General features: G+C 48.2%; 1 protein-coding gene across 2 annotated transcripts in view; it reads right to left on the reverse strand.

Annotated features, from left to right (window-relative positions):
• KMT2B (lysine methyltransferase 2B) overlaps nucleotides 1-21,827 on the reverse strand; it is a 728,361-nt gene that overhangs the window by 479,013 nt on the left and 227,521 nt on the right. For both annotated transcript variants that reach the window (XM_069201148.1, XM_069201147.1), the window contains exon 18: nucleotides 5,558-5,631. In XM_069201148.1, coding sequence (XP_069057249.1) covers nucleotides 5,558-5,631 — 74 coding nt within the window. The remainder of the gene's footprint in view (nucleotides 1-5,557; nucleotides 5,632-21,827) is intronic.

Genomic DNA, 21,827 nt, shown 5'->3' on the forward strand with positions numbered 1-21,827 from the left:
TATACTCCTCAGTGGAGAATCCAAAGCCCTCAATCAGGGTACCCTTCATGAGGTCATAAGATTCTGCATCTTTTCCAGAGAGTGTGAGGAGTCTATCCCTACACTTTCCAGTGAACATTTCCCAAAGGAGAGCACCCCAGTGAGATCTGTTCACTTTTCTGGTTACACAAGCCCTCTCAAAAGCTGTGAACCATTTGGTGATGTCATCACCATCTTCATATTTTGTTACAATCCCTTTGGGGATTTTTAGGATGTCAGGAGAATCTCTGACCCTATTTAAGTTGCTGCCACCATTGATGGGACCTAGGCCCATCTCTTTTCTTTCCCTTTCTATGGCTAGGAGCTGCTTTTCCAAAGCCAATCTTTTGGCCATCCTGGCTAACTGGATGTCCTCTTCACTGGGGTTATCCTCAGTGATTTCAGAGGTGTTGGTCTCTCCTGTGAGGGAACCAGCATCTCTGACTATTATTTTTGGAGTCAGGGTTTGAGGGACCCTGTTCTCCCTAGATAGGACTGGTAGGGGGGAATTGTCCTCCAAGTCACTATCCTCTTCCTCTGAGTTGCCACCCTCAGAGGGGTTGGCCTTTTCAAACTCTGCCAAAAGCTCCTGGAGCTGTATTTTGGTAGGTTTGGGGCCCATTGTTATTTTCTTTATTTTACAGAGTGACCTTAGCTCCCTCATCTTAAGATGGAGGTAAGGTGTGGTGTCGAGTTCCACCACAGTCACATCTGTGCTAGACATTTTGCTTCTAAAAGTTGGAATACTTTTTAAGAATCTACAACTGGTTCTAGAATCTAATTCAAACTTTTACAAACTTTTAAACTCTAAAAGAAATGCTAAACAGGATCTAACACAAGGCCCTAGCAGGTCTTTTAAGAATTTAGAAAACTTTTCAAATTGCAAAAATCAATTTCTAATGACAATTTTGGAATTTGTCGTGTGATCAGGTATTGGCTGAGTAGTCCAGCAAATGCAAAGTCTTGTACCCCACCGCTGATCCACCAATGTAGGAAGTTGGCTCTGTATGTGCTATTTCAAAGTAAGGAATAGCATGCACAGAGTCCAAGGGTTCCCCTTAGAGGTAAAATAGTGGTAAAAATAGATAATACTAATGCTCTATTTTGTGGTAGTGTGGTCGAGCAGTAGGCTTATCCAAGGAGTAGTGTTAAGCATTTGTTGTACATACACAAGACAATAAATGAGGTACACACACTCAGAGACAAATCCAGCCAATAGGTTTTTATATAGAAAAATATCTTTTCTTAGTTTATTTTAAGAACCACAGGTTCAAATTCTACATGTAATATCTCATTCGAAAGGTATTGCAGGTAAGTACTTTAGGAACTTCAAATCATCAAAATTGCATGTATACTTTTCAAGTTATTGACAAATAGCTGTTTTAAAAGTGGACACTTAGTGCAATTTTCACAGTTCCTGGGGGAGGTAAGTTTTTGTTAGTTTTACCAGGTAAGTAGGACACTTACAGGGTTCAGTTCTTGGTCCAAGGTAGCCCACCGTTGGGGGTTCAGAGCAACCCCAAAGTCACCACACCAGCAGCTCAGGGCCGGTCAGGTGCAGAGTTCAAAGTGGTGCCCAAAACACATAGGCTAGAATGGAGAGAAGGGGGTGCCCCGGTTCCGGTCTGCTTGCAGGTAAGTACCCGCGTCTTCGGAGGGCAGACCAGGGGGGTTTTGTAGGGCACCGGGGGGGACACAAGTCCACACAGAAATTTCACCCTCAGCGGCGCGGGGGCGGCCGGGTGCAGTGTAGAAACAAGCGTCGGGTTCGCAATGTTAGTCTATGAGAGATCTCGGGATCTCTTCAGCGCTGCAGGCAGGCAAGGGGGGAATTCCTCGGGGAAACCTCCACTTGGGCAAGGGAGAGGGACTCCTGGGGGTCACTTCTCCAGTGAAAGTCCGGTCCTTCAGGTCCTGGGGGCTGCGGGTGCAGGGTCTCTCCCAGGCGTCGGGACTTTAGGTTCAAAGAGTCGCGGTCAGGGGAAGCCTCGGGATTCCCTCTGCAGGCGGCGCTGTGGGGGCTCAGGGGGGACAGGTTTTGGTACTCACAGTATCAGAGTAGTCCTGGGGTCCCTCCTGAGGCGTCGGATCTCCACCAGTCGAGTCGGGGTCGCCGGGTGCAGTGTTGCAAGTCTCACGCTTCTTGCGGGGAGCTTGCAGGGTTCTTTAAAGCTGCTGGAAACAAAGTTGCAGCTTTTCTTGGAGCAGGTCCGCTGTCCTCGGGAGTTTCTTGTCTTTTCGAAGCAGGGGCAGTCCTCAGAGGGTGTCGAGGTCGCTGGTCCCTTCGGAAGGCGTCGCTGGAGCAGGATCTTTGGAAGGCAGGAGACAGGCCGGTGAGTTTCTGGAGCCAAGGCAGTTGTCGTCTTCTGGTCTTCCGCTGCAGGGGTTTTCAGCTGGGCAGTCCTTCTTCTTGTTGCAGGAATCTAATTTTCTAGGGTTCAGGGTAGCCCTTAAATACTAAATTTAAGGGCGTGTTTAGGTCTGGGGGGTTAGTAGCCAATGGCTACTAGCCCTGAGGGTGGGTACACCCTCTTTGTGCCTCCTCCCAAGGGGAGGGGGTCACAATCCTAACCCTATTGGGGGAATCCTCCATCTGCAAGATGGAGGATTTCTAAAAGTTAGAGTCACTTCAGCTCAGGACACCTTAGGGGCTGTCCTGACTGGTCAGGGACTCCTCCTTGTTTTTCTCATTATTTTCTCCGGCCTTGCCGCCAAAAGTGGGGCCTGGCCGGAGGGGGCGGGCAACTCCACTAGCTGGAGTGTCCTGCGGTGCTGTGACAAAGGGGTGAGCCTTTGAGGCTCACCGCCAGGTGTTACAGCTCCTGCCTGGGGGAGGTGTTAGCATCTCCACCCAGTGCAGGCTTTGTTACTGGCCTCAGAGTGACAAAGGCACTCTCCCCATGGGGCCAGCAACATGTCTCTGGTGTGGCAGGCTGCTAAAACTAGTCAGCCTACACAGATAGTCGGTTAAGTTTCAGGGGGCACCTCTAAGGTGCCCTCTGTGGGGTATTTTACAATAAAATGTACACTGGCATCAGTGTGCATTTATTGTGCTGAGAAGTTTGATACCAAACTTCCCAGTTTTCAGTGTAGCCTTTATGGTGCTGTGGAGTTCGTGTTTGACAGACTCCCAGACCATATACTCTTATGGCTACCCTGCACTTACAATGTCTAAGGTTTTATTTAGACACTGTAGGGGTACCATGCTCATGCACTGGTACCCTCACCTATGGTATAGTGCACCCTGCCTTAGGGCTGTAAGGCCTGCTAGAGGGGTGTCTTACCTATACTGCATAGGCAGTGAGAGGCTGGCATGGCACCCTGAGGGGAGTGCCATGTCGACTTACTCGTTTTGTCCTCACTAGCACACACAAGCTGGCAAGCAGTGTGTCTGTGCTGAGTGAGAGGTCTCCAGGGTGGCACAAGACATGCTGCAGCCCTTAGAGACCTTCCTTGGCATCAGGGCCCTTGGTACTAGAAGTACCAGTTACAAGGGACTTATCTGAATGCCAGGGTGTGCCAATTGTGGATACAATGGTACATTTTAGGTGAAGGAACACTGGTGCTGGGGCCTGGTTAGCAGGGTCCCAGCACACTTCTCAGTCAAGTCAGCATCAGTATCAGGCAAAAAGTGGGGGGTAACTGCAACAGGGAGCCATTTCTTTACACCTGCCTTCTAAAGAAACCTGCTCCAGCGACGCTTTCCCCAGGACCAGCGACCTCTGAATCCTCAGAGGACTGCCCTGCTTTAAGAGGAACAAGAAACTCCCGAGGACAGCGGCCCTGTTCCAAAAAGACTGCAACTTTGTTTCAGAGCAGCAGATTTAAAGACCCCTGCAATCCCCGCAAGAAGCGTGAGACTTGCAACACTGCACCCGGCAACCCAGAATAGACTGGTGGAGAAAACGCTACAGGGAGGACCCTCCGGCGACTCCAAGACTGAGTAACCAAAGTTGTCCCCCCTGAGCCCCCACAGCGACGCCTGCAGAGGGAATCCCGAGGCTCCCCCTGACCGCGACTGCCTGACTCTAAAATCCCGACGGCTGGAAAAGACCCTGCACCCGCAGCCCCCAGCACCTGAAGGATCGGAACTCCAGTGCAGGAGTGACCCCCCAGGAGGCCCTCTCCCTTGCCCAGGTGGTGGCTACCCCGAGGAGCCCCCCCCCCCCCTTGCCTGCCTGCACCGCTGAAGAGACCCCTTGGTCTCCCATTGACTCCCATTGGAAACCCGACGCTAGTTTGCACACTGCACCCGGCCGCCCCCGCGCTGCTGAGGGTGTACTTTTTGTGTGGACTTGTGTCCCCCCCGGTGCCCTACAAAGTCCCTCTGGTCTGCCCTCCAAAGACGCGGGTACCTACCTGCTGGCAGACTGAAACCAGGGCACCCCCTTCTCCATTGAAGCCTATGCGTTTTGGGCACCCCTTTGAACTCTGCACCGGACCGGCCCTGAGCTGCTGGTGTGGTAACTTTGGGGTTGCTCTGAACCCCCAACGGTGGGCTACTTTGGACCCAAACCTGAACCCCCGTAGGTGGTTTACTTACCTGCAAGAACTAACAATTACTTACCTCCCCTAAGAACTGTGAAAATTGCAGTGTCTAGTTTTAAAATAGCTATATGTGTTTTATTTGAAAAGTATATATGCTATTGTGATTATTCAAAGTTCCTAAAGTACTTATCTGCAATACCTTTCATGCAAAGTATTACATGTAGAATTTGAACCTGTGGTTCTTAAAATAAACTAAGAAAATATATTTTTCTATACAAAAACCTATTGGCCTGGAATTGTCTCGGAGTGTGTGTTCCTCATTTATTGCCTGTGTGTGTACAACAAATGCTTAACACTACTCCTTTGATAAGCCTACTGCTCCACCACACTACCACAAAATAGAGCATTAGAATTATCTCTTTTTGCCACTATCTTACCTCTAAGGGGAACCCTTGGTCTCTGTGCATACTATTCCTTACTTTGAAATAGTGCATACAGAGCCAACTTCCTACACTCATCATACCAGTTGTCATCTGCATATGGTTGAGAAAATGTGCCTCCTTCATTTTAATGCTCATTATCAGAGTTATACCGAACGTAATGCTGATTTAGGCCATTACATGAGGCAATGACAATGAATTCAGAGTCAGATGGGCTGCAGAAGGCTCAGTGGGCACTACTGGTTGCATTTCACGGTCCAGCACAGATGGCACTGGTGCCAATGTTCTGGGGTCCAGTGTGGGTTGTGGTGTCAAGACACACAACAGCACCGAAGCTGGTGCGGGGTCCATAAAGGGTCCTGAGATTCCAGCTGGCACTGAGGCCAACAGTAAAAGTTACTGTAAACAGAACAGTCAAAAACTAAATGGCAACAGGAAATGACTTTAACTACCAGAACCGGACACACCTAGGAAACCAAGAGACAGAGGAAAATAAAGGCATGAAGGGACAGGGCTCTCCATATGCACTGAAAAGGGTATGCAAGAATAGAAGGGGCAGTAAAATGAAGTGCGAAAAATACACTAACCAAAACACATCCACTAGAACTTACTTGGGGATGGATTTGCTCCTTTGCCATATTTGTATGTCTTGAGATTGGAACCATGTGAAATATTTCGTTATAAGCTGCAAAGATAAGGGGAGGAAACAACAAACTTGATTGTGAAATTTAAATTCAATAAAAACCAAGCTCTTAACCCCCCCTCCCCACCAAACACACACTCTCCCATACCCACATGCCAACAAGAGACTGAGTTTACACCACTGAGTCTTCACCCACATAAATACTCCCCCAAATCCAATAATTCTCTTACATTCAAGTTTTCCTACTTTCACAAATGGCTTTTTTTGAATAATCACACTCCTCCGGAGCCCACCCCCATCAATTTTCTGTAATGCTGCTGCTGTTTTTCCAACTCTGCAGTGCACTGGACCCTGCTGTCCAGGCCCCAGTACATATGTTCTGGCCTCAAAACCACAAGAACAATTGGCTAACACTGGCTTAGTTAACTCCCTCCAAGTCCCAATTATATGGTACAAGAGATACTCTTAGATAGTAAGTTAGATGTCACTAGTGGACTGCAGCACTTTGTCTCATCACTACAGTGAGGTGTTATAGTTCACAAAGGTGAAAACGTGATTATAGACCTGCACTGCAGCCTAGTCTAGCAGTGTTAAAACTCATCTCAACAAGGAAAATTAACTCCTTTTGCCAGGTTATAACCTTCCCTTGAGAATTAATAATCCACCCCTAGGTAAGATCTTGGCTGCCTACCAGAACAGCAAGTCTCTTTAGTGTTTAATATACACTGACAGGGAAAACATAAAACTGCAGTTTTTCACTCTAGCAGAGCGAGTGTTTTCACTGAACCACCAAAGATATTTAAGTGATCTTTTGGAGTAACAGCTACAGTTAACCCAACTCATTGCTGACATCTAATTTAGGGTAACTTAATAGGGGTCACTTTAGAATTTCAATGCTTTGTTGTTCAAACTTCGATAACACTTGTGTCTATTTGAAGCAGTTGTCCCCAGAGACGACAACGTGCCCCATTGCTAGGAAGGGTGAAGCGTTCCACAGAACAAAAGGGTGTTGGTGAGAAGAAGAGTGATCTACTTCAGCAGAATGACTAGCGGGCAGTGGCTACAGATGGACCAGCTTCAAAGAGGCTACTGCCTCATGGTAGCAAATGACTCAAACCTTGAAAGGCCCAATCCTTTGCGTGGGAAGACAGGCTGTCATCTCCTCCAGTGGATAGAAATCCATTACAGAAGTGGTTTTGCAGTGATGCTGGCTTATTATGCCAGTTACACCACAAGGGCGTGCCCAAAGCTCCTCAGAGGGGAAATAGGCTAGCATCATCTTGGACAGGACAGCTGTACCCTGGGATTTTTCGGGGCCGAAACCCCAGAAAGTATTGTCAAATGGGAAGGGTTGCCTAGAAGGAACACTTGCCCCACTGGCTAATTAGTCCGCTTCTCCTACAAATGGGAAAATGGCATAAAAGTGGCACACCAGTCACTAAGATCACTACTGGACTTGAAAGAAGACAACAGGACTTTCCTGCTGCTCTCTGGGCCCAGCAAAGAGAGGCTATAATATAGACTGGACTGCACCAGAGGGCCCCGTAAAGAGGAATGTGCCTGCTGTGCCCACTTGTGGAAAGGAGCTCGACTTGTGTCAGGTCACTGAGGTAGTGACTCCAAGGGATAGGTGGCTAGCCTCCGTTGAGCTTTAGGACCACCAAAAGCTAAGGAAACCTGCAGTCCCCAAGTCCAGCTGCCAAGGAATCCATGACCACCACTGGATGCTAAAGTGCCTGCTGGATGATCAAGTCCTGAACTTCTGGAGGTGTCCCCAAGTCCATGAAACCCATAGGCAAAGGCACAGCGGACTCTAGTCACAGAAAGTAGAGTGCTTTACCTGTGAGCAACTGCTGGGAGGCCAGCTGACCAGTGGGGACTGCACGGACCTGCATTCAACTCCACTGCTGAATTTTGGGAGACTGAGTCCTGAGGCTAGTGACGAGCTGTTGGAAGCTACCTCTTTATGTAGTGGACCACAAATGTGGTACACTGTGCAAATAGTCCAGGCAATCCCCAGAGCTATCACAGAGGTACAAATGACATTCTAAATGCTCTTTTTGGGTAGTGTGGTCGAGCAGCTAGGCATATTAGAGGGTAGGGCTAAGCATGCTAAACTAAGCATGTAAGCCACACATCCATGTAGTAAGTGACACTCTCAAAAAAAATCCGACACCAATTTACAAAAAAAAAAAAAAAAAAAAAAAGCACATACTTTTATATAAACTTTGTTAACAAGATCACCAGAATCAAATGAGTACTTTTGAGTTATGAATTTTTAGAAGTTTTAAAAGTTGACAGTGCATTTTTTTCATGTAGCTGCAATACAAGCCTATAGAGAAGGAAAAAAAAGACAGTAAATCAGGTAGAGTACACTGACTTACTGGACCAATCTCCTAGACTTAAGGTGAGTTTGAGGCAAGGTACAACGCCACCAACAGGTCACCTCGGGAAGCTCTGGTGCATCTGGGTGCAAAGGTGTGTTATGGTGTCGGATGCCCCATTCAAGTCAATGGGGATTGGTCCTTTTACAAAGTTGCTGCAGGGATGAACTGGAAAAACAGTACAGTGGAACACAGTGGCCTCGACCCTTGAGGTCCTCGGGCACATGGGGCACTGTCACTCCACTCTTCCCCAGGCTGTAGGGCACAGGTGCTGTGGTGTCTTCTGGTGTCGGGTCCAGCACTGGAGTACCTTGTGTTTGATCCGACCAAGCCAACAAGTGGGCTGAGGTCACATAGGTCCAGGGTAGATAGGGTGCAGAGGTGTCCTAGGGCATCAGGGTTTTGCCTCCTGATCACTTGAGGTTGCAGGGGGTTCTGCAAAAAGTCTGCAGATGCAATTATGAAGACCACAGTGGGCGAGCACAGGGTGGGCTTCTTTTCTAGAGGGAGTAGGAACCACACTAAACACTATTGGACCACTTCCACCTGGGCGGCTCTGGGGCAGTGGTGATGTATAGTTTCTGGCGGTCCCTGTCCTCAGGTCTTTCTTGGGTGCCTGCGGATGCAGGGGAGCAGCTCCTCTACTCCAAAGTAGTTCCTCCTGGCGATTGGCAAAGCACTGGCAGCTCTCCCAGGTTCTTGGAGGCTGCAGCAGCAGGACAGGTCAGTTACTCCTCATGGTGCAGGTGCAGCAGGCAGGCCACAGGATCGGAGCCAAGTCAGTCGAGCTCCTCGGTTCAGCAAGTTTCCCGTCCACTCCTTGTGTCCGCAGCAAAGATCCGAGGATCTGGTACTAGGGCATCCCCTAAATACTCAATTTAAGGGGTGTTAAAGGGAGTGAAGGGTAGTAGCCAATGGGCTACTGTAGGAAGTTGGCTCTGTATGTGCTATTTCAAAGTAAGGAATAGCATGCACAGAGTCCAAGGGTTCCCCTTAGAGGTAAGATAGTGGCAAAAAGAGATAATACTAATGCTCTATTTTGTGGTAGTGTGGTCGAGCAGTAGGCTTATCCAAGGAGTAGTGTTAAGCATTTGTTGTACATACACATAGACAATAAATGAGGTACACACACTCAGAGACAAATCCAGCCAATAGGTTTTTATATAGAAAAATATCTTTTCTTAGTTTATTTTAAGAACCACAGGTTCAAATTCTACATGTAATATCTCATTCGAAAGGTATTGCAGGTAAGTACTTTAGGAACTTCAAATCATCAAAATTGCATGTATACTTTTCAAGTTATTCACAAATAGCGGTTTTAAAAGTGGACACTTAGTGCAATTTTCACAGTTCCTAGGGGAGGTAAGTATTTGTTAGGTTAACCAGGTAAGTAAGACACTTACAGGGCTTAGTTCTTGGTCCAAGGTAGCCCACCGTTGGGGGTTCAGAGCAACCCCAAAGTCACCACACCAGCAGCTCAGGGCCGGTCAGGTGCAGAGTTCAAAGTGGTGCCCAAAACACATAGGCTAGAATGGAGAGAAGGGGGTGCCCCGGTTCCGGTCTGCTTGCAGGTAAGTACCCGCGTCTTCGGAGGGCAGACCAGGGGGGTTTTGTAGGGCACCGGGGGGGACACAAGCCCACACAGAAATTTCACCCTCAGCAGCGCGGGGGCGGCCGGGTGCAGTGTAGAAACAAGCGTCGGGTTTGTAATGGAAGTCAATGGGAGATCTAGGGATCTCTTCAGCGCTGCAGGCAGGCAAGGGGGGGGTTCCTCGGGGAAACCTCCACTTGGTCAAGGGAGAGGGACTCCTGGGGGTCACTCCTCCAGTGAAAGTCCGGTCCTTCAGGTCCTGGGGGCTGCGGGTGCAGGGTCTCTCCCAGGTGTCGGGACTTAGGATTCAAAGAGTCGCGGTCAGGGGAAGCCTCGGGATTCCCTCTGCAGGCGGCGCTGTGGGGGCTCAGGGGGGACAGGTTTTGGTACTCACAGTCTTAGAGTAGTCCTGGGGTCCCTCCTGAGGTGTTGGATCGCCACCAGCCGAGTCGGGGTCGCCGGGTGCAGTGTTGCAAGTCTCACGCTTCTTGCGGGGAGCTTGCAGGGTTCTTTAAAGCTGCTGGAAACAAAGTTGCAGCTTTTCTTGGAGCAGGTCCGCTGTCCTCGGGAGTTTCTTGTCTTTTCGAAGCCGGGGCAGTCCTCAGAGGATGTCGAGGTCGCTGGTCCCTTTGGAAGGCGTCGCTGGAGCAGGATCTTTGGAAGGCAGGAGACAGGCCGGTGAGTTTCTGGAGCCAAGGCAGTTGTCGTCTTCTGGTCTTCCTCTGCAGGGGTTTTCAGCTAGGCAGTCCTTCTTCTTGTAGTTGCAGGAATCTAATTTTCTAGGGTTCAGGGTAGCCCTTAAATACTAAATTTAAGGGCGTGTTTAGGTCTGGGGGGTTAGTAGCCAATGGCTACTAGCCCTGAGGGTGGGTACACCCTCTTTGTGCCTCCTCCCAAGGGGAGGGGGTCACAATCCTAACCCTATTGGGGGAATCCTCCATCTGCAAGATGGAGGATTTCTAAAAGTTAGAGTCACTTCAGCTCAGGACACCTTAGGGGCTGTCCTGACTGGCCAGTGACTCCTTGTTTTTCTCATTATTTTCTCCGGCCTTGCCGCCAAAAGTGGGGCCTGGCCGGAGGGGGCGGGCAACTCCACTAGCTGGAGTGTCCTGCTGGGTTGGCACAAAGGAGGTGAGCCTTTGAGGCTCACCGCCAGGTGTGACAATTCCTGCCTGGGGGAGGTGTTAGCATCTCCACCCAGTGCAGGCTTTGTTACTGGCCTCAGAGTGACAAAGGCACTCTCCCCATGGGGCCAGCAACATGTCTCGGTTTGTGGCAGGCTGCTAAAACTAGCCAGCCTACACAGATAGTCGGTTAAGTTTCAGGGGGCACCTCTAAGGTGCCCTCTGGGGTGTATTTTACAATAAAATGTACACTGGCATCAGTGTGCATTTATTGTGCTGAGAAGTTTGATACCAAACTTCCCAGTTTTCAGTGTAGCCATTATGGTGCTGTGGAGTTCGTGTTTGACAAACTCCCAGACCATATACTCTTATGGCTACCCTGCACTTACAATGTCTAAGGTTTGGTTTAGACACTGTAGGGGTACCATGCTCATGCACTGGTACCCTCACCTATGGTATAGTGCACCCTGCCTTAGGGCTGTAAGGCCTGCTAGAGGGGTGTCTTACCTATACTGCATAGGCAGTGAGAGGCTGGCATGGCACCCTGAGGGGAGTGCCATGTCGACTTACTCGTTTTGTCCTCACTAGCACACACAAGCTGGCAAGCAGGGTGTCTGTGCTGAGTGAGAGGTCTCCAGGGTGGCATAAGACATGCTGCAGCCCTTAGAGACCTTCCTTGGCATCAGGGCCCTTGGTACTAGAAGTACCAGTTACAAGGGACTTATCTGGATGCCAGGGTCTGCCAATTGTGGATACAAAAGTACAGGTTAGGGAAAGAACACTGGTGCTGGGGCCTGGTTAGCAGGCCTCAGCACACTTTCAATTGTAAACATAGCATCAGCAAAGGCAAAAAGTCAGGGGGCAACCATGCCAAGGAGGCATTTCCTTACAGCTACTTAACCTTGGGGTCATCACACCACCCTAGAGGACCACTTCCTGTGGTGAGTGGGCATCACTATGTCCAGAGTTCCTAAATTCCACCACATGCTAGATGGTGGAATTTCCTAAGTCATGTCCACTTCAGGTTGGTCACCCTAATGGTGATCCCAGTCTGGAAGTGACACCTCCTACATAGCTAATTTTACCACCTGCCCAGGTGCCAAGTGGGACCTGTGGCAGGAGGGTTTGGCATCTTTCTCTGAGAAAGGCCATATATGCATTCTAAAGGTGGTGGGTGTAGGAAGTTGGCTCTGTATGTGCTATTTCAAAGTAAGGAATAGCATGCACAGAGTCCAAGGGTTCCCCTTAGAGGTAAAATAGTGGTAGAATGAAAATGTCACTTACCCAGTGTACATCTGTTCGTGGCATCAGTCGCTGAGATTCACATGGTATGCATGAGCTCGCCATCTGGTGTTGGGTCGGAGTGTTACAAGTTGTTTTTCTTCGAAGAAGTGTTTTCGAGTCACGGGACCGAGTGACTCCACCTTCTGTGCTCATTGCGCATGGGCGTCGACTCCATCTTCGATTGTTTTCCCCGCAGAGGGTGAGGTAGGAGTTGTACTATAGTAATAGTGCCCGCGCAATGAAAAATGTAAGTATGTACCTATTAAAGGATTAAGTAATATATATACAAATGTACAAAATTGAAGGTAACTTCTGAACTGCTACAGGCTTCCGGGGAGGTGGGTGGGTCCATGTGAATCTCAGCGACTGATGCCACGAACAGATGTACACTGGGTAAGTGACATTTTCAGTTCGATGGCATCTGTCGCTGTAGATACACATGGTATGCATAGACTAGTAAGCAGTTAGTTCCCCATAAGCGGTGGTTTAGCCTGTAGGAGTAGAAGTTGTCTGAAATAGAGTTCTTAATACAGCTTGACCTACTGTAGCTTGTTGTGCGGATAGCACATCTATACAGTAGTGTTTGGTGAATGTGTGAGGCGTAGACCAAGTGGCTGCCTTACATATTTCTTGCATTGGGATGTTTCCTAAAAAGGCCATTGAAGCACCGTTTTTCCTTGTTGAATGTGCCCTGGGAGTAATGGGCAGTTGTCTTTTTGCTTTAAGGTAGCAGATTTGGATGCATTTAACTATCCATCTGGCTATACCTTGTTTTGATATTGGGTTACCTGCATGAGGTTTTTGGAATGCAATAAATAGCTGTTTAGTTTTTCTGATGTTCTTCGTTCTGTCAATGTAGTACATTAATGCTCTTTTGACATCTAATGTATGTAGTGCTCTTTCAGCCACAGAATCTGGCTGTGGGAAGAATACTGGTAGTTCTACCGTTTGATTTAGATGGAATGGAGAAATAACTTTTGGTAAAAATTTTGGATTAGGTCGTAGGACGACCTTATTTTTATGTATTTGTATAAAAGGCTCTTGTGTTGTGAACGCTTGAATTTCACTTACTCTTCTTAGAGATGTAATGGCGATGAGAAAGGCAACTTTCCAGGTGAGGAATTGTATTCCGCAAGAGTGCATGGGTTCGAAAGGTGGGCCCATGAGTCTTGTTAGAACCACGTTTAGGTTCCATGAAGGAACAGGTGGTGTTCTTGGTGGTATAATTCTTTTAAGCCCTTCTATGAATGCTTTGATAACTGGTATCCTATACAAGGAAGTTGAATATGTAGTTTGCAGGTATGCAGATATTGCTGCAAGGTGTATTTTAATAGAAGAGAAGGCTAGCTTTGCTTTTTGTAAATGGAGCAAGTAATTTACTATATGTTTTGGAGTTGCCTCTAGTGGTTGTATCTGATTATGATGGCAGTACCAAACAAATCTTTTCCACTTACTTGCGTAGCAGTGTCTAGTGGATGGCCTTCTGGCCTGCTTTATGACTTCCATACACTCTTGGCTAAGTTGTAAGTGTCCGAATTCTAGGATTTCAGGAGCCAGATTGCTAGATTCAGCGATGCTGGGTCCGGGTGTCTGATCTGTTGGTTGTGTTGCGTTAACAGATCTGGTTTGTTGGGCAGTTTGATGTGTGGTACTACAGACAGATCTAGCAGTGTTGTGTACCAGGGTTGTCTTGCCCACGTTGGTGCTATTAAAATGAGTTTGAGTTTGTTTTGACTCAATTTGTTTACTAGGTAAGGAAGGAGAGGGAGAGGAGGAAAAGCGTAAGCAAATATTCCTGACCAGTTCATCCATAGGGCATTGCCTTGGGATTGCTTGTGTGGGTATCTGGACGCGAAGTTTTGGCATTTTGCGTTCTCTTTTGTTGCAAATAAGTCTATTTGAGGTGTTCCCCAGAGTGTGAAGTAGGTGTTCAGAATTTGTGGGTGGATTTCCCATTCGTGGACTTGCTGGTGATCTCGAGAGAGATTGTCTGCCAGCTGATTCTGGATCCCCGGAATAAACTGTGCTATTAGACCAATTTGATGGTGGATTGCCCACTTCCATATTTTTTGAGCTAACAAGCTTAACTGCGTTGAATGTGTTCCTCCTTGTTTGTTTAGATAATACATCGTTGTCATGTTGTCTGTTTTGACAAGGATGTATTTGTGGGTTATGATTGGTTGGAAAGCTTTTAGTGCTTGAAAAACTGCTAATAATTCTAGATGATTTATATGCAGTTTTGTTTGATGTATGTTCCATTGTCCTCTTATGTTGTGTTGATTGAGATGTGCTCCCCACCCTGTCATGGAAGCATCTGTTGTTATTACGTACTGTGGCACTGGGTCTTGGAAAGGCCGCCCTATGTTTAAATTTATACTGTTCCACCATAGAAGCGATAGGTAAGTTTGGCGGTCTAGCAACACCAGATCTAGAAGGTGACCCTGTGCTTGAGACCACTGTGAGGCTAGGCACTGTTGTAAGGGCCTCATGTGCAGTCTTGCGTTTGGGACAATGGCTATGCATGAGGACATCATGCCTAGGAGCTGTAGTATTGTTCTTGCTTGTATTGTTTGGTTTGGAGACATGTGTTGAATGACCCTGTTGAAATTGTGGATCCTTTGTGGAGTTGGCGTTGCTACTCCTTTTGTCGTGTCTATTATGGCTCCTAGATATCGCTGTACTTTGCTTGGCAGAATGTTTGATTTTGCAAAGTTGACGGTGAACCCTAGATTGTAGAGGGTTTGTATGACTTGATTTGTGTGGTTTGAGCATTGTGTGAGCGAACTGGTTTTGATTAGCCAGTCGTCTAGATACGGGAACACATGTATTTGCTGCCTTCTGATGTGTGCAGCGACTACTGCTAGGCATTTTGTGAATACTCTTGGAGCGGTTGTTAAACCAAAAGGCAATACTTTGAATTGGTAATGTATTCCTTTGAATACAAACCTTAGATATTTCCTGTGTGATTGATGTATTGGTGTAAGGAAATGCCTCCTTGGCATGGTTGCCCCCTGACTTTTTGCCTTTGCTGATGCTATGTTTACAATTGAAAGTGTGCTGAGGCCTGCTAACCAGGCCCCAGCACCAGTGTTCTTTCCCTAACCTGTACTTTTGTATCCACAATTGGCAGACCCTGGCATCCAGATAAGTCCCTTGTAACTGGTACTTCTAGTACCAAGGGCCCTGATGCCAAGGAAGGTCTCTAAGGGCTGCAGCATGTCTTATGCCACCCTGGAGACCTCTCACTCAGCACAGACACACTGCTTACCAGCTTGTGTGTGCTAGTGAGGACAAAACGAGTAAGTCGACATGGCACTCCCCTCAGGGTGCCATGCCAGCCTCTCACTGCCTATGCAGTATAGGTAAGACACCCCTCTAGCAGGCCTTACAGCCCTAAGGCAGGGTGCACTATACCATAGGTGAGGGTACCAGTGCATGAGCATGGTACCCCTACAGTGTCTAAACAAAACCTTAGACATTGTAAGTGCAGGGTAGCCATAAGAGTATATGGTCTGGGAGTCTGTCAAACACGAACTCCACAGCACCATAATGGCTACACTGAAAACTGGGAAGTTTGGTATCAAACTTCTCAGCACAATAAATGCACACTGATGCCAGTGTACATTTTATTGTAAAATACACCACAGAGGGCACCTTAGAGGTGCCCCCTGAAACTTAACCGACTATCTGTGTAGGCTGACTAGTTTTAGCAGCCTGCCACAAACCGAGACATGTTGCTGGCCCCATGGGGAGAGTGCCTTTGTCACTCTGAGGCCAGTAACAAAGCCTGCACTGGGTGGAGATGCTAACACCTCTCCCAGGCAGGAATTGTCACACCTGGCGGTGAGCCTCAAAGGCTCACCTCCTTTGTGCCAACCCAGCAGGACACTCCAGCTAGTGGAGTTGCCCGCCCCCTCCGGCCCGGCCCCACTTTTGGCGGCAAGGCCGGAGAAAATAATGAGAATAACAAGGAGGAGTCACTGGCCAGTCAGGACAGCCCCTAAGGTGTCCTGAGCTGAGGTGACTCTAACTTTTAGAAATCCTCCATCTTGCAGATGGAGGATTCCCCCAATAGGGTTAGGATTGTGACCCCCTCCCCTTGGGAGGAGGCACAAAGAGGGTGTACCCACCCTCAGGGCTAGTAGCCATTGGCTACTAACCCCCCAGACCTAAACACGCCCTTAAATTTAGTATTTAAGGGCTACCCTGAACCCTAGAAAATTAGATTCCTGCAACAAGAAGAAGGACTGCCCAGCTGAAAACCCCTGCAGCGGAAGACCAGAGGACGACAACTGCCTTGGCTCCAGAAACTCACCGGCCTGTCTCCTGCCTTCCAAAGATCCTGCTCCAGCGACGCCTTCCGAAGGGACCAGCGACCTCGACACCCTCTGAGGACTGCCCCTGCTTCGAAAAGACAAGAAACTCCCGAGGACAGCGGACCTGCTCCAAGAAAAGCTGCAACTTTGTTTCCAGCAGCTTTAAAGAACCCTGCAAGCTCCCCGCAAGAAGCGTGAGACTTGCAACACTGCACCCGGCGACCCCGACTCGACTGGTGGAGATCCGACGCCTCAGGAGGGACCCCAGGACTACTCTGATACTGTGAGTACCAAAACCTGTCCCCCCTGAGCCCCCACAGCGCCGCCTGCAGAGGGAATCCCGAGGCTTCCCCTGACCGCGACTCTTTGAACCTAAAGTCCCGACGCCTGGGAGAGACCCTGCACCCGCAGCCCCCAGGACCTGAAGGACCGGACTTTCACTGGAGAAGTGACCCCCAGGAGTCCCTCTCCCTTGCCCAAGTGGAGGTTTCCCCGAGGAATCCCCCCCTTGCCTGCCTGCAGCGCTGAAGAGATCCCGAGATCTCTCATAGACTAACATTGCGAACCCGACGCTTGTTTCTACACTGCACCCGGCCGCCCCCGCGCCGCTGAGGGTGAAATTTCTGTGTGGACTTGTGCCCCCCCCTGGTGCCCTACAAAACCCCCCTGGTCTGCCCTCCGAAGACGCGGGTACTTACCTGCAAGCAGACCGGAACCGGGGCACCCCCTTCTCTCCATTCTAGCCTATGTGTTTTGGGCACCACTTTGAACTCTGCACCTGACCGGCCCTGAGCTGCTGGTGTGGTGACTTTGGGGTTGCTCTGAACCCCCAACGGTGGGCTACCTTGGACCAAGAACTGAACCCTGTAAGCGTCTTACTTACCTGGTAAAACTAATCAAAACTTACCTCCCCTAGGAACTGTGAAAATTGCACTAAGTGTCCACTTTTAAAACAGCTATTTGTCAATAACTTGAAAAGTATACATGCAATTTTGATGATTTGAAGTTCCTAAAGTACTTACCTGCAATACCTTTCGAATGAGCTATTACATGTAGAATTTGAACCTGTGGTTCTTAAAATAAACTAAGAAAAGATATTTTTCTATATAAAAACCTATTGGCTGGATTTGTCTCTGAGTGTGTGTACCTCATTTATTGTCTATGTGTCTGTACAACAAATGCTTAACACTACTCCTTGGATAAGCCTACTGCTCGACCACACTACCACAAAATAGAGCATTAGTATTATCTCTTTTTACCACTATTTTACCTCTAAGGGGAACCCTTGGACTCTGTGCATGCTATTCCTTACTTTGAAATAGCACATACAGAGCCAACTTCCTACATTGGTGGATCAGCGGTGGGGTACAAGACTTTGCATTTGCTGGACTACTCAGCCAATACCTGATCACACGACAAATTCCAAAATTGTCATTAGAAGTTGATTTTTGCAATTTGAAAAGTTTTCTAAATTCTTAAAAGACCTGCTAGGGCCTTGTGATAGATCCTGTTTAGCATTTCTTTTAGAGTTTAAAAGTTTGTAAAAGTTTGAATTAGATTCTAGAACCAGTTTTAGTTTCTTAAAAAGTATTCCAACTTTTAGAAGCATAATGTCTAGCACAGATGTGAATGTGGTGGAACTCGACACCACACCTTACCTCCATCTACAGATGAGAGAGCTAAGGTCACTCTGTAAACTAAAGAAAATAGCAATGGGCCCCAAACCTACCAAAGTACAGCTCCAGGAGCTTTTGGCAGAGTTTGAAAAGGCCAACCCCTCTGAGGATGGCAACTCAGAGGATGAAGATAGTGACTTGGAGGGAAATTCCCCCCCTCCAGTCCTACTTAGGGAGAGCAGGGCTTCTCAAGCCCTGACTCCACAAATAATAGTCAGAGATGCTGGTTCCCTCACAGGAGGGACCAACAACTCTGAAATCACTGAGGATAACTCCAGTGAAGAGGACATCCAGTTAGCCAGGATGGCCAAAAGATTGGCTTTGGAAAGACAGATCCTAGCCATAGAGAGGGAAAGACAAGAGATGGGCCTAGGACCCATCAATGGTGGCAGCAACATAAATAGGGTCAGAGATTCTCCTGACATGTTGAAAATCCCCAAAGGGATTGTAACTAAATATGAAGATGGTGATGACATCACCAAATGGTTCACAGCTTTTGAGAGGGCTTGTGTAACCAGAAAAGTGAACAGATCTCACTGGGGTGCTCTCCTTTGGGAAATGTTCACAGGAAAGTGTAGGGATAGACTCCTCACACTCTCTGGAAAAGATGCAGAATCTTATGACCTCATGAAGGGTACCCTGATTGAGGGCTTTGGATTCTCCACTGAGGAGTACAGGATTAGGTTCAGGGGGGCTCAAAAATCCTCGAGCCAGACCTGGGTTGACTTTGTTGACTACTCAGTGAAAACACTAGATGGTTGGATTCAAGGCAGTGGTGTAAGTAATTATGATGGGCTGTACAATTTATTTGTGAAGGAACACCTGTTAAGTAATTGTTTCAATGATAAACTGCATCAGCATCTGGTAGACCTAGGACCAATTTCTCCCCAAGAATTGGGAAAGAAGGCGGACCATTGGGTCAAGACAAGGGTGTCCAAGACTTCAACAGGGGGTGACCAAAAGAAAGGGGTCACAAAGACTCCCCAGCAGAAGGGTGATGAGACAACCAAAACTAAAAATAGTAAAGAGTCTTCTACAGGCCCCCAAAAACCTGCACAGGAGGGTGGGCCCAGAGCCTCTTCACAAAACAATGGGTACAAGGGTAAAAACTTTGATCCCAAAAAGGCCTGGTGTCATAGCTGTAAACAGCATGGACACCAAACTGGAGACAAGGCCTGTCCCAAGAAAGGTTCCACTCCAAACTCCCATCCAGGTAACACTGGTATGGCTAGTCTCCAAGTGGGATCAACAGTGTGCCCAGAGCAAATCAGGGTCCACACTGAAGCTACTCTAGTTTCTGAGGGTGGGGTGGATTTAGCCACACTAGCTGTCTGGCCGCCTAACATGCAAAAATACAGACAGCAACTCTTAATTAATGGGACTAGAATAGAGGGCCTGAGGGATACAGGTGCCAGTGTCACCATGGTGACAGAGAAACTGGTTTCCCCTGGCCAATACCTGACTGGAAAAACTTACACAGTCACCAACGCTGACAATCAGAGAAAAGTACATCCCATGGCAATGGTTACTTTAGAATGGGGAGGGGTCAATGGCCTGAAACAGGTGGTGGTCTCCTCAAATATCCCAGTGGACTGTCTGCTTGGAAATGACCTGGAGTCCTCAGCATGGGCTGAGGTAGAGCTAAAAACCCATGCAGCCATGCTGGGTATCCCTGAACTGGTGTGTGTGAAAACGAGAGCACAATGCAAGGCACAGGGTGAAAAAGTAGAGCTGGAGTCTGGAAAAATGGCCCAGCCTACCAAGAGAACAGGAAAGTCAGTTGGGAAACCAACTGCAACACAGCAAAAGAAAGGGAACCTCTCTTCTCAGGAAGAAGTTCTGCCCTCTGAGGGAACTGAGCCTTTGGAACTTGAACCTTATCAGGTTGAGCTCTTAGGCCCAGGGGGACCCTCAAGGGAAGAGCTGTGTAAGGGACAAGAAACCTGTCCCTCTCTTGAAGGCCTTAGGCAGCAAGCTGCTGAAGAGTCCAAAGGCAAGAAAAATGGAACACATAGGGTCTATTGGGAAGATGGGCTCCTGTACACTGAGGCCAGAGACCCCAAACCTGGTACCACTAGGAGAGTGGTAGTGCCTCAGCTGTTCAGAGAGTTCATCCTAACATTGGCCCATGACATTCCCCTTGCTGGACATTTGGGACAAACCAAGACGTGGGAGAGGTTAGTCAACCACTTCTACTGGCCCAATATGTCCAACATGGTTAAGGAGTTTTGCCTCTCCTGCCCCACCTGTCAAGCCAGTGGTAAGACAGGTGGGCACCCAAAGGCCCCCCTCATTCCACTTCCAGTGGTGGGGGTGCCCTTTGAAAGAGTGGGTGTGGACATAGTTGGTCCACTGGAACCTCCCACAGCCTCAGGAAATATGTATATCCTGGTAGTAGTGGATCATGCTACCAGGTATCCTGAAGCTATTCCCCTTAGGTCGACTACTGCCCCTGCAGTAGCCAAGGCCCTCATTGGTATCTTTACCAGAGTGGGTTTCCCTAAGGAGGTGGTGTCTGACAGAGGTACCAACTTCATGTCAGCATACCTAAAGCACATGTGGAATGAGTGTGGAGTGACTTATAAATTCACTACACCTTACCATCCACAAACTAATGGCTTAGTTGAGAGATTCAACAAGACATTAAAAGGCATGATCATGGGGCTCCCAGAAAAACTCAAAAGGAGATGGGATGTCCTCCTGCCATGTCTGCTTTTCGCTTACAGGGAGGTACCACAGAAGGGAGTAGGGTTCTCACCCTTTGAACTTCTGTTTGGTCATCCTGTAAGGGGACCACTTGCCCTTGTTAAAGAAGGCTGGGAGAGACCTCTCCATGAGCCTAAACAGGACATAGTGGACTATGTACTTGGCCTTCGCTCTAGAATGGCAGAGTACATGGAAAAGGCAACCAAAAACCTTGAGGCCAGCCAACAGCTCCAGAAGTTTTGGTATGACCAAAAGGCTGCACTGGTTGAGTTCCAACCAGGGCAGAAAGTCTGGGTTCTGGAGCCTGTGGCTCCCAGGGCACTCCAGGACAAATGGAGTGGCCCTTACCCAGTACTAGAGAGGAAGAGTCAGGTCACCTACTTGGTGGACCTGGGCACAAGCAGGAGCCCCAAAAGGGTGATCCATGTAAACCGCCTTAAGCTCTTCCACGACAGGGCTGATGTCAATCTGTTGATGGTAACAGATGAGGATCAGGAGGCAGAGAGTGAACCTCTCCCTGATCTTCTGTCATCAGACCCAAAAGATGGTACAGTAGATGGAGTGATCTACTCAGACACCCTCTCTGGCCAACAGCAAGCTGATTGTAGGAGAGTCCTACAACAGTTTCCTGAACTCTTCTCCTTAACCCCTGGTCAGACACACCTGTGTACCCATGATGTGGACACAGGAGACAGCATGCCTGTCAAGAACAAAATCTTTAGACAGTCTGACCATGTTAAGGAAAGCATCAAGGTGGAAGTCCACAAGATGCTGGAATTGGGAGTCATTGAGCGCTCTGACAGCCCCTGGGCTAGCCCAGTGGTCTTGGTCCCCAAACCTCACACCACAGATGGAAAGAAAGAGATGAGGTTTTGTGTGGACTACAGAGGGCTCAATTCTGTCACCAAGACAGATGCTCATCCAATTCCAAGAGCTGATGAGCTCATTGATAAATTAGGTGCTGCCAAATTTCTAAGTACCTTTGACTTGACAGCAGGGTACTGGCAAATAAAAATGGCACCTGGAGCAAAAGAAAAGACAGCATTCTCCACACCTGATGGGCATTATCAGTTTACTGTTATGCCCTTTGGTTTAAAGAATGCCCCTGCCACCTTCCAAAGGTTGGTGAATCAAGTCCTTGCTGGCTTGGAGTCCTT

Source organism: Pleurodeles waltl, chromosome 7, assembly GCF_031143425.1.
Source record: "Pleurodeles waltl isolate 20211129_DDA chromosome 7, aPleWal1.hap1.20221129, whole genome shotgun sequence".
Taxonomy (NCBI): domain Eukaryota; kingdom Metazoa; phylum Chordata; class Amphibia; order Caudata; family Salamandridae; genus Pleurodeles; species Pleurodeles waltl.